At 33.0% G+C, this 13,422-nt stretch overlaps 1 protein-coding gene across 2 annotated transcripts in view; it reads right to left on the bottom strand.

Annotated features, from left to right (window-relative positions):
• The window catches only part of RIT2 (Ras like without CAAX 2), a 375,399-nt gene that overhangs the window by 229,924 nt on the left and 132,053 nt on the right, over positions 1–13,422 (bottom strand). For both annotated transcript variants that reach the window (XM_012440881.3, XM_012440882.2), the window contains one exon: positions 5,213–5,286. In XM_012440881.3, coding sequence (XP_012296304.1) covers positions 5,213–5,286 — 74 coding nt within the window. The remainder of the gene's footprint in view (positions 1–5,212; positions 5,287–13,422) is intronic.

The following is a 13,422-nucleotide window of genomic DNA, read 5'->3' as shown; positions in this document are numbered from 1 at the left end:
CACAGGGACACAGGGAGGGGAACATCACACACCAGGGTCTGTTGGGGGTGGGGGTCTGCGGAGGGATAGCAAGGGGTGTGGGTTAGGGGATGGGTAGCATTAGGAGAAATACCTAATATAGATGACAGGGTGATGGATGTAGCAAACCACCATGGCATGTGTATACCTATGTAACAAACCTGCACATTCTGCACATGTACCTCAGACTTAGAGTATTATATATATGTGTATATATATATCCATCCATATTGTGGGGATATATATCCATCCATGATTGTGGGGCGAGATATATATATATATCCATCCATATATATATGTGTGTGTGTGTGTATATATATATATCCCCACAATCATTTGTAGAAGAATAAGATTCCTTGAAGAAGGGGTTATGCTCTAGTATTCTCTTTAAAGATAAGCTACAAACTGGGAAGAAAGAAAAAAATTATTGTTTGTGGCTATAAAGCAATGTGAGCTTCCAGAGAAGAATTATATAAAAATTAGGCTACTAGTAATTCAGAAATCAGGGTTTTATATATGGAAGACACTTTAGAGATCAAGTCTAATTTCTTCATTTCACAGATGAGTAAACTAAATCTAGATTGCCTACAGGATTTGCTTTGACTGCAGAGTTGGTAAAGGGACTAAACCTAACACCAAATTACAACCGTTTCTCGTTGTTCCAGAATGACTTAATCCAGGCCAAAGTCAGGTATGGGGCAAGACATAGGTCTCAGAATTGACTAGATATGTTAGCATGTAAAAAAAAAAGAAGAAGATATTTGGAGAATCATTTTTATTGCTTCTAATAAGAATGAAGAGTAGTCAATACATTTATAATTAAACTTTCTATATATATTTTGCTAGAGTTTCACCTAAACTCATATTCTTAAAAAACCTTATCTTTAACTTTTGAATTAGATCTTTTAGATATCGAAGATAACAAACTATCAAAATTTCTGCATTTCTACCCTAATACTTATCATAATTTGCTGCAAGTTTTAATTAATGTATCTTCACTTCCCCAAACCTCAAGTATTTTGAAAACAGAGCCTCAATTTTATTTCATTCTGCATTTTCTTGACCTATTGCAGTTCTTGGTACACACTAAGTTATTCCATAAAAGAAGTAAAAAAAAAGAGCCTCAGTGGAAATTTAAATGGATTTTAGTCACAGATGGCTTAAGAATTGGCTGTACTACCTTAGCTAAATCACATAACTTGTATTAGTCTTGCATTTTCTATTTATGTAATGAGTAATTTTTTTTGAGGAGATAGATCTGGAACCAGTAGATGAAAACTATAAAGAAATACCCAGCTCATTGCAAGAAAACCTCTTTCTAATAAGTAAAGTTTTCCAAAACTATGCTTGTTTGTTTCCTAAAACAGAATTCTTAACAAATGGAAGAGGTCAATCGTAGGCTTAATGAGCATGCAGAGGAAGAATTAAGTATTAAAAAAATGAAAAGCTGGAAAGATGGTTAGGGTACAAGATCTTTATAATCTGAGATTTGGTAATGCCATGCTATTACTGTGGCACTGGAAGACTATGTGTATAGCATGATAAAGTGCAGGACATGCTCCCCCAAAATATGGTACCTCTGAAATGCGGAGAACCTCAAAAGCAGAAAGGTCTATCTGAATAAGCAGAAAGATCTATCTGAACTTCTCTCACCCCTGCTCTTTTGAAGATGCTCATCTGACAGGTATCCAGCCCTATATCCAGAGCAAAGGAATATTCCACATAAATGCCAAAATATGGTATAGTAATGGTATAGTAATGGTTTACTTTATAACCATAACCAATGGTAATTGTTTCTTAATATTAGGTCGTAACCATTTTTAGTCAATCATAATTGACACTACTGTTAATTCTTCATTAAACCTGAGCATAAAAATATATAGTTTTTCCTGGGTCTTTGAGTCTTCATTTTGGAAAGCTCCCATGTCATGTAAAGCTTTGGTTAAATAAAGCGTTTTGCTTATCTACTGTTAATGTCTCTGTCTTTTGTTACAGGGTGTCAGCCATGAAGCTTGCAGTGGGCAAGGAAAATATATCACTTGTTCTCTCCTACAAGCACAAACATGAAACACATTGGGACTTGGCCTCCAACACTGCCACCAAGAAGACACTCACTTTACTTCTTTGTATAACATTTTACTCAAATTCTAGGTGGTGACATTAATAGTAGCTTTTCTGTCTAATTCCTGGATTTGTTGTAAGGATAATAAACTTCAACATATATTGAAAACGAATAGTTCTGAAAGAAAACAAGATGATATTATTAAAAATACTTCAATGATGTTCTCTCCTGTTCCCTACAGGGAACATAAGTTCTGTTAAATCAACTGTATAGACCACCTCCCGATTGGAAGAATTTAATAATGGTTTGGAAGCCAACATACCACCATCTGTTTAGCCTGATGTACTCCCAACTACGTTTGGCTGCAGTTGAGATTAGCTTTAAAAAATTTTATTGATGTGAACATTTAATAGCTTTGTCTTTTTAATCGTATGTTTGCAAATTTCTCAGTATTACCAGAGCATAGAGTCTCAGATTTATCTCTCATCACTTACCACTTCATCCACAATGAGGTAAGATTCTCCATCTCCAGCCATATGTAACTGAAAAATGTTCTAATACTATTCTGTATTGTTCAGCCATTGCCACAATAATGCTACATGACAAACCACCTCAAACGTAGGGTCTTAAAGCAACTAGTGTTCATGATTTTTCTAGTTCACAAATCTGTGTGGTGTCTGTTGCAGATCTGTTCCATGTGTGGGTAGACTGGACTTTCTTTCTTTCTTTGGGTTGGGTTTAGGTCTTTTCACAGGTTTTCTCAATCACCAAAGACCAATGGCTATCTGCAGCATTCACTTCTCTTGAGAAGTAGCACAAATACACTTAATACCTCTGAAGACCTTAGACCAAGACTAGCAGATTGTCTCATCTGCCTGCATTCCATTGGACTAACCAATGACGTAGCCACGTCTACATCAATGAGAAGGAGAAATATATTAGCTATTTATCATTATATTAGCACCACACCTGGGACCAGGTAAGTCTACATAAATACTGTAGACTGAATGAATATTCCCTAAATGAAAATTTCACTTACTATCAAAGCATAATTCTAGTTGAGCATAGTTGAGTATTTCCAATAACACAGCTTTGCTATTTCCCAGAGCAGCCTATTTTGTTTTTTGATTTAAGCATTTCAGTTACTACAAAACCCCTATATAATGAGTTAAATTTAACCTACTCAATGTTCTTCCAATTAGATCTCTAGTTTCCCCTAAAAAAGTATACTTCCTCTTAGATAAGAGAGCCGTTTCAAATAATTGAAGTAATTTTTCCATTCTATATATTCCCAGTGCCTTCAACAGATATCACCCCCATAAATCCATTGTCCAAATGTTTCTAGAAGTAAATGCATCTGTTAATATATAGATTTCAAATAGTCTTTGCATAACTCAAATATAGAAAGAGATCCCCTATTTCTAGTTGCTTGTACACTATCAATATTCCAATTATGCAGTTAATTTAAAAGTTGTAACATAAAGTGATGAAAAATAAAATTTTTTTTAATTGTGAAAATCTTTAAGTACAAAGGGAAATAATATAATGAAGACCTGTGTATACATGACCTAGGTTTTCAACTTAATAATTTACTATATTTATTAGAACTCTAATAGAACATGAATTATTACATGTATAGTGGAAGTCTACTTTGTATTTTCCCCCTTTCCTAACTCATTCCTTTTCAGCTATAAGAGATAATGACTTGCTTAAATATTTTATAAAAATTTATCACATTCTAAGTCATAACCAAAAATCTATATACATCAAATAATCAATTTTTAGACTATATTATTTACATTTTAATCAGAAATCAAAAAATTATTATGTGAAAATATATCTATTTTGTAGTGACTGCAGTATTCTATTTAAGTTAAATGTGTTTACAAATCCACAGCTATACAGCTTTTCAATCTAATACCAACAGAGGTGCATTAAAACTTCCTACTATATAAAATTTTGAATTTATAAATGTTTTAGAATTCTTTTCATTTCCCTTAAAAATTACAGATTAGAATTTTAGAATATTGTGAAAATTTTTTATTACAACTGTTACTTTTACACTTTAATAATACTTTTGCATAATATCTATCTGTCTTATATTAATACAGGTGTATTTGCTTTGGGTTTGGCTACTTTTGCCCACGTTTTTAATTCCTTATTTGATTTTCCATCTTTCTGTACATTTATGTCTTTTTAACCCAAATATAGTTTAGTTTTATTCTTTTGTTCAATATGATACTGACAATATTTGCCTATTCTAGGACAGAGAGTTTCATTTATTTTGATTTCCAATATTTTGATATATATATATATTATACTTCCTTGTTACCTTGCTTTTTATTATTTCTTTTTGTCTTATATTGTATTAATAACTTTTTATTTATTCTTCTCTTTTTCCTTTGCTTGTTATCAAATTATATGGTTTATGTCTAGCACTTAATATATGAGTTTACATTTTTAGCATAATCATTTTTGAAGTATGAGGTTAAATAAAATATCCACCCTTCTTCAAAATATATCTAGGACTTTGAGATGTTTTAAATCTTATACCTTTCCTCACAACTTACTTATAAATGTGATGTAATATTTAATTCTATTTTTATATCACAAAAAAATTATTTCTCTTTCTCTTAGTCCTTCATCTTTTTCTTCTTCCCTACAGGTTTGCAAACTAATGTATTAGACCATACTGAATCTTGATTATATCACTTATCCCATCATTCTCTCCTTAGCCTTAGTTCCATGAGCACATTGGCTAAGCATATCTTCCTTCATATTTGCCTAAAATTCTCTAATAGAAATTATTATCACATTAGTATCTAGGTCAGAGTTTTTTACAAACCTGAGGAAATAAAGGATTTTTAAATTTTATAATTTCATTGGCAATATAACACCTATATAGACTCTTTTATGTTTAGAAAATTGAGGCAATTTTGAAATATTCTGATTGGTAATGAGTAATGGGTCACATTTTAATTTTAATTCCTTTTAAATTTAATTCCTGATTGTTATCACAAATTTGTTCTTCTTCTGCAGGAATAAAGTCATCTTCTCTTTTGTGGTAAATATATTTAAAGTTAAAGCATAAAATAATCTCAGAGATTGGAGAGGTTTAAGAACATCACCTACCTGGCCAGCAGTGTCCAAGATGTCCAGATAAGCCGGCTCATTGTCAATCCTGACCTGGGTCTTATAAGCATCTTCTGAAAAACACAAGGCAACATTTACATTTAAATATGTTCTACAGGAAAGGCATGATTAATTTTTAGATTTCACATGGAAGAATTTCTATAAGAGAATCAGAAATGCTACTAAAATAGCATACATAGATTGAAAAGGATGTAACCTAGAGAAATATAGGATAAAGTGTTTCTGCTTAAAGTGAAATCAAGTATATTTCTCTTTCATCAGGAAAATTTTATGATCTGAGGTGCCCTAGTGATGTTACCTAGAGAGCAACATGGAACAAATGTTATCAGTTCTTTCTTAACAATGAAGGGCAAAATTGTATCCTAACATCTTAATGGTAAAAGCCTGAAAGCTTTTATTAGATCAGGAGGAAGACAAGATTCCCTGCTCTCACCTCCTCTATTTAACATAGTACTAGAAGTCATAGCCAGAGCAATTAGCCAAGGATTAAAAGTAAAATCATCCCAATAGGAAAAGGAGTAAAATTATCTCTGTTCACAGACAACATGATCTTATATGTAGAACCTTAAAGATTACATACATGCAAACCCTAAACAAATTCAGCAAAGTTGTAGAATGTAAAGTCAACAAGCAAAAATTAGATAAGTTTCTATCAACCAGGAATAATATGAAAAGAAAAATTAGGAAATCAACTTCATTTATGATGACATCAAAAATAATAAAATACTTAGGAATTAACAAACGATGTGAACACTTATACATCGAAAATGGTAAAATGTTGCTGAGAGAAATTAAAGACACAAATGTAAAAGACATTTGATATCTATGGACTGAAAGACTGTTAAAATGTTAATACATGCCAAAGGAATGTATAGATTTAATGCAATCCTTATCAAAATCCCAACAATGTTTTTGTAGAAATAGAAAAAGTCATCCAAAGGACTGTAATAGCCAAAACAATTTTGAAAAAGAAGAACAAAACTTGAGGTCTCACACTTCCTGATTTCAAAACTTATTACACAGCTTCAATAATAAAAGCATTGTAGAACTTGCACAAAAACAGACAAATATATCAATGATGAATAGAGAGCCTATAAATAAAATAGAGAATAGAAATAGAGAGCCTGAAAATGACCCCTGAAATATATGATCAAATAGTTTCAGCAAAGGTGCTAGGACTGACTAGTCAATGAAGAAAGGATAGATTTTGCTTTTTGGGTTTTTTTTTTTAAAATGATGCCGAGAAAACTGGTATCACATGCAAAAAAGAAAACAATAAGGTTGGATTCTCATCTTATAACACACACAAAAACTAACTGTAAATGCATCAAAGAACTAAATGTTAAAGTTATAAAACTCTTAGAAGAAAGCATAAGAAAAAGCTTTATGATACTGTATTTGGTAATGATTTATTGGATATGATGCCAAAACACAAGCAGCAAAAGTAAAAGTAAATAAATTGGACCACATCAAAATTTAAAACTATGCAACAAAAGATATAATCAACAGAGAGGAAGACAACTCATAGAATGGGAGAAAATATTCACAAATCATATATCTGATAAGGGGTTACTACTTAGAATATATAAAGAACTCTTACAATTCAACAAAAAAACCAATTGGATTAGGAAAAACAAGCAAAATACTTGAATCTACATGTTCAATAAGCACATGAGAAGAAGCTTAAATTCAGTAATAATTATTAGGGAAATGAAAATTAAAACCATAATAAGACCATTTCATACCCATTAAGACATTATCAAACAAAAAACCCAGAAATTAATAGGAGCTGAGAATGTGAATAAAGCAGAACCTTTGGGTACTGTTAGTGGCAATGTAACTTGGTTCAGTTGTCTACGGACAGCAGTATAGAGATACCTCAAATAATTCCAAATAAAATTATCATATGATCCAGTAATTTCAGTACTGGGAACATACCCAAAAGAGTTGAAAGCAAGATCTTGAAGAAATATAAATCCATGTGCTCACAGCAGAATTATTCACAGTAAACAAGAGGCAGAAACAACCAAGGTGTCCATTGATGGATAAATGTAGGCAAAATATACTATATACACACAATAGAATATTATTTAGCCTTAAAAAGGAAGGAAATTTTGACGCATGCTACAACATGGATGAACCTTGAGTACATGATGCTAAGTCAAATGAAACAGTTACAGAAAGATAAAAACTGTATGACTTGACTTATATGAGGTACTTAGAGTAGTGGAAATCACAGAAATAGAAAGTAGAATGGTGGTAGCGAGAGGACCAGGAAGGGGGTAAATGGGGTGCTGTTTTTTAATGGGTATAGTTTCAGTTTTGTAGGATGAAAAAGTTCTGGAGATTGGTTACAGAACAATGTTAATGTCCTTAATACTAATTAACTGTAAAGTTAAAGTAGTTATGATGGTGAATTTTATGTTATGTGTATTTTATAATTAAAAAAAATTAAGGTAAAAAAGTTGAATTCTAATAATAGAAAGTGTACATAAATGGAGCAAAAATATTAGAAATGAGGAAACTACTTGCTCCCAAGAGCTTTCTGTTGATGTGATTCTATTTAACAGAGCAAATTTGAAGTATAGCAAATTTGAATACTAGAAAAGTATTTAATACATTAAACATTCATGCTTAACTATGATCCCTGCTATGGTTTGAATGTTTGTTCCTTCCAAAACTCATGTTGAAATTTAATTCCCAATGTGGCAGTTTTGAGAGTTGGAGCCTTTAAGAGGTAATCCCTGATGAATGGATTACTCCATTCATGCATTAACGAATTAATGGGTTAATGGGTTATCAGGAAAGTAGGACTGATGTCTATATAAGAAGAGGAAGAGACCTAAGCTAGTGATTTAGCACACTCAACTCCTCATAATGTGATGCCCTCTACTGCCTCAGGACTCTAGAGAAAGTCATTGGCAAGAAGGCCCTCACCAGATGTGGCCCCTTGTTGAACATGTAAGTCTCCATAACTGTGTAAAATAAATTCATTTTTTAAATAAGTTATTCAGTTTCAGGTGTTCTGAGTGACAGCAAATAGACTGTAAGTCCAAAAAAAAAAAAAAAAAAGCAACAGAGAAATCAGCTATGAGACATTGATGAGATCTGACACACAGCAGATAACAAAGAATAGAGGAAGAGAAGAAGAAAAAAGATAAAGAAAAATGAGATGTAAGTTTTGATGATAGGCATTGAGGATGAATAAAAATTGTGTACAATCCCCTAGTTGACATTATTTTCAAAATTTCAAAATATTCAATGTAAGGACTATGTCTTCCCCAAACCTATGATCAAGGAAGAATAAGAAAGATGAGAATCAGAGTGGGAAAAAGCTAAGTGAGAAGAGTCATAGGTTTGGGAATGAGCAGGATCTTACTTAGAAGTATGAATTTTTAACCAGTGAGACTTTTTAGGAGCTAGATGGTCCCATAGAAATGTTAGGTCTGTGTAAGGTCACAGAAAAGCTGTAACCAATAAAATAGAATTTTCTGGGCCCAGACTCTTGAAGTCTTTCAAATTTGAATCTCTCTTTAGTGTTTATTTTATTTCAGGCCAATGAGCCTGCTGTACTCTTTAGCTTTCATTTGACTTTATATTTTATAATATGTGATGTTCACTCAACTTAAGTGTTTGCCTCGACAACTGAATGACTTCATGTTTTGCATTTCTAATTCCTATCCAGAGACATCAACTGTTCTTCAGTTTCTTGAACAGCAAAACAGTATCATTTGCTTAATCAGAGAAACATAGTTTTATTTACAGTTGTAAATAACAATTGACAAAACTCTTAGGAGGAGACCAGGAAGTCATAAAACCACTTGTGCTACAATCGATTAACCATTTCTATTTCTTTTCCTTGGGAGCTTTGAGGGCCTACAATCTGGGATTCAAAGCTTAGTAAGACTCAGTTCCTCCATCAAAAAACTTACAGTCTAGTAAAAGGGCGCATACATGCAAAGATTCAAATATCATATGATATGGACATTGAAATATCCATATCAAGTTGTTAAGGGATCAAAAAGAGAAAATAAATTCTCTCCAGTAAGGAATGTAACTTACAGTTTTAAAGAGATTAGTGTTTGAGTAGCTTATTAAAGTGAATGGGATTTTTCCAGATGAAAACGAAATGAGATGCATACTCAGCAGCCATAGTACCTCCCTCTGAGTAGCAAATTCTTGGTGAGATTAAAAAACATAAATAACTAAAGGTGACATATAAAACTGACACTTTAAGAAAGCAGAGTTTTTACATGATTTTAACATTGTCTTTTTGTTTTAAAATAATGCTTTTTTTAATTAAGGTAAAATTCAAAAATTAACCATTTGTAGGTATACAATTCAGTGGTATTTAGCACATTCACAATGTTGTACAACCATCACTACTATCAAGTTCCAATTTTTCTTATCACTTCAAAAGAAAAACCTATACCCATTGGTCAGCCATAATCTACTCCTGCTACTCCCACCTGCTAGCAACCACCAATCTAAGGATTTACTGATTCTGAATATTTCATATAAATAAAATTGCATCATATATATTAGTTTGTAACACTTAGCATATCAAGAGAGAGCCTGGGGCTAGAGTTGGTTCAAAGTGTTTCAGGTCTTGATGAAATCTTCCGGGTGTAAGATTGATGTGTAGTTGCAGCATGTACCAGTACTTTATTCCTTTTCATGACTGAATAATATTCCATTTCATGTGATTATCACATTTTGTTTTTCTATTCATCTACTTACGCACATTTGAGTTACTTCTACATTTTGGATCATGTAGATAGTAATGGAATAAACATTTTTGTACAGCATTTTAATTATTTTGAATAAATACCTTGTAGTAGAATTGGTGGTTTACATGGTGATTCTATGCATAACTTTTTTAAACCTGCCAAATCTTTTTCCACCATTGCTGCAACATTTTTCATTCCCTCCAGTAAAGTACAAGGATCCCAATTACATGACATTTTTGCCAACGCTTGTTATTTTTATATTTTTGACTATAAGCATCCTAGTTGGTATGATGTAGTATCTCTTTGTGGTTTTGATTTGCATTTCCTTAATGAATAATGATGTTGAACATTTTTTTATGCTTACTATCCATTTGAATATTCTCTTTGGAAAAGTGTGAATTCAAGTGTTTTGTTTGTTTGTTTGTTTTTTTGTTTTTGCTCTTTTTTTTAGGTTTAGGGATACATGTACAGGATTGTTAGAAGAGTAAACTGCATATCATGGGTTTTTTTTTTGTACAGACTAGTCACCCAGGTAATAAGCATAGTACCCAACAGGTATTTTTTTTTATCATCTCCTCCTCCCATCTTCCACTCTCAAGTAGGCCCCAGTGTCTGTTGTTCCCCTCTTTGTGCACATGTGTTCTTATTGTTTAGCTCGCACTTATAAGTAAGAACATAACAGCGTTTGGTTTTCTGTTACTGTGTTAGTTTGCTTAAGATAAGTCTCCAGGTCTATCCATATCCCTGCAAAGAACATGATCTTGTTATTTTTCATTTCTGCAAAGTATTCCATGGTGTGTATTTATCCTATTTTCTTTATTCAGCCTCCCATTTATGGGCATTTAAGTTGATTCCATGTTTTGATGTCTTTGGCATTGTGAATGGTGCTACAACAAACAGACATGTGTGTGTGTCTTTATGGTAGAAACAAATTAAATTCCTTTGGGTTTATACCTAATAATGGGAGGCTGGGTCAAATGGTAATTTTGTTTTTAGTTATTTGAGAAATCACCATATCCCTTTCCACAATGGCTGAACTAATTTTCTCACCCACCAACAGTGTATAAGCATTCCTTTTTCTCTGCAACCTCACTGGCATCTGCTAATTTTTTAACTTTTAAATAATGGCCATTCTCACTGGTGTGAGATAGTATCTTATCGTGGCTTTGATTTGCATTTATCTACTGATTAGTGATGGTGATATAAAGGAATGTTGAATTTTATCAAAAGTATTTTCTGCATCTATTGAGACAACCATGTGGGTTTTGTTTTTAGTTGTTTATATAATGAATCACACTTATTGATCTGCATATGTTGAGCCAACCTTGCATCCCAGGGATGAAGCCTACTTGATCATGATGGATTAGCTTTTTGATGTGCTGCTGGATTTAGTTTGCTAGTATGTTGTTGAGGAATTTTGCATATAGAGGAACAAACCCCGGCCGAGAGTGTGGGATCCAGGTCATGGGCTGCTTGACAGAACACAGCCAGGACCAAGGTCAGTGGGCCTGTTACTCAGGACAGAGAGGACCCTGAGCAGATAGTGATGATGGCAAGGTTAAGGCCAAATTTTAATATAGCTGAGTCCACAGGGAGATGAGGCTGTCTTTGGGCCTATACTTGTGACTACAGTAAGTGAGCCTGCCACCTGGGTTTTGGCCTGCCTTCTCAAAATCTTCATTCATAATCTGCGGTTCCGCTGGAGTTTCACAACTTCCTACCTAGATCCCAAAGCTTCCAGCATGTTTCCACGAAGCCAGTTGTAAATGGCTGCCAAATTATTGTTGCTCTGGAGGAATATGCACAGCAGATCTCCTATTCTGCCATCTTGCTGACCTCATGTACCCCAATTCAAGATTTTTCTTCTATTTTAATGTAAGCATCTACAGCTAGATATTTCCCTTTTAGCATTGCTTTTGCTGCATCCCATAAGTTTTGGAATGCTGTGTTTTTTCATTTTCATTCATTTCTAAATATTTTCTAACTTCCCTTGAGATTTCTTCTTGAACTCCTTGGTAGTTTGAGAATTGGTTGTTTAATTTCCACAAATTGTAAATAATTCAGTTTTCTTTTGATTGTTGATTTCTAGTTTTAGTCTTTTGTGATTAGAAAAGATACTTTGTATGATTTGAATATTACTTTCTACTTACACTTGGAAGACAAAGACATCCTTCCTGGGAGAAGTAACACTTAATTGATTAGGAGTTAAGGAAAAGTGAAGCAAGAGAGAAAAGGAAAAAATATATATATATAAAGAAAGAAAACCAGAATCTCAAATGTTGAAAAGAGCATGGAACAACAATAATAACAACTTAGATAATTTCAGTTTGGCTAAACCCTAGAGTTTAGAGAAGAAATGTTGATGAAATTTAAGCGATAAATCAGATTAACTTATGAACATATCTTAAAGAATTATGTATTTGAGTGAGGTATCTGAAGTAAGACTGCCTGGGTTTAAACCCTGGTTCCATCATTATTCGCTGTCTGATTTTAGAAAAATCACTTGACATATCTAAAATGTAGATGTCTCATTTGTAAAGGTAACAATTATTTGTATTTGGGTCATGGTGCTGTTTGAAGGATTTAATGATATAAGGTGAGGAAATCACCTTATATCTTGTATATAACAAATACAAGAGTGTCTTGCATTAAAAAAAAAACCTAATGAAGGGTAAATATGTTTGTTATTATTAAGAAATGTGGGCCTAATTATAATGCCATCTGTAAATGTGCATTTTAGAATGCTCTCTCTGGCGGAAGTGTGGTGAGTGAATTGAAAGGTGGAAGACTAGAGGAACAGAAAGAAGATTAAGTAGATATGTAGTAATCTGGGTGAGAAATAATGTCTAAGATAATGGCATTTGGGTTGGAGGAAATTTGACAGAGTTGCAAGATGTTTAGAAGGTAGAAACTATAGCACTTAGTGACTAAACATATGAGAAAACAAGAAGGAAGAAGGTAGAAGAGAAGCTGTCAGATTTCTTGCATTTGAAGCTGGGCAGATGGGTATGACATTTCCTAAAAGAGGGGAGGTAGAAGGATAACCACAAGTTTAATTTTAGAAAGGTTGACTTTGCCATGTCTGTGGCTCATTTAAGACAATAAATGAACAGTTAACTAGGCCTGAAGCTCTGGCTAAAGCTCTAAGACTCTTCTTTCATTCTATGCATTTATGTTCTTATTCATGCCAATCTTATTCTACATATTTCAGCCTGTTAAATATACTTCTGTAAAACACAGGTTTACATATTATCTGTAAAACACAGCTGGACCTTCTGAAACTGGAAGTCAAAAACTCCTACAGTCTGGCTGCAATCTACATTTTGTTTTATGTATCATTTGTATTATAAACAAAAAGCAAACTGAATCACTGCTAAAAGCTTTTAGAACATCATCGGATTTTGGCACAACTCAGTTATTATTCATACTGTTGATTGTGAGCCACAAGTAAACAAATGA

The sequence above is a fragment of the Aotus nancymaae genome, unplaced genomic scaffold, assembly GCF_030222135.1.
Source record: "Aotus nancymaae isolate 86718 unplaced genomic scaffold, 86718_ANA_hifiasm-v0.15.2.pri h1tg000020l, whole genome shotgun sequence".
Taxonomy (NCBI): Eukaryota; Metazoa; Chordata; class Mammalia; order Primates; family Aotidae; genus Aotus; species Aotus nancymaae.
The sequence above is the reverse complement of the archived record's forward strand: the minus strand, read 5'-3'. Positions and strand labels throughout refer to the sequence as shown.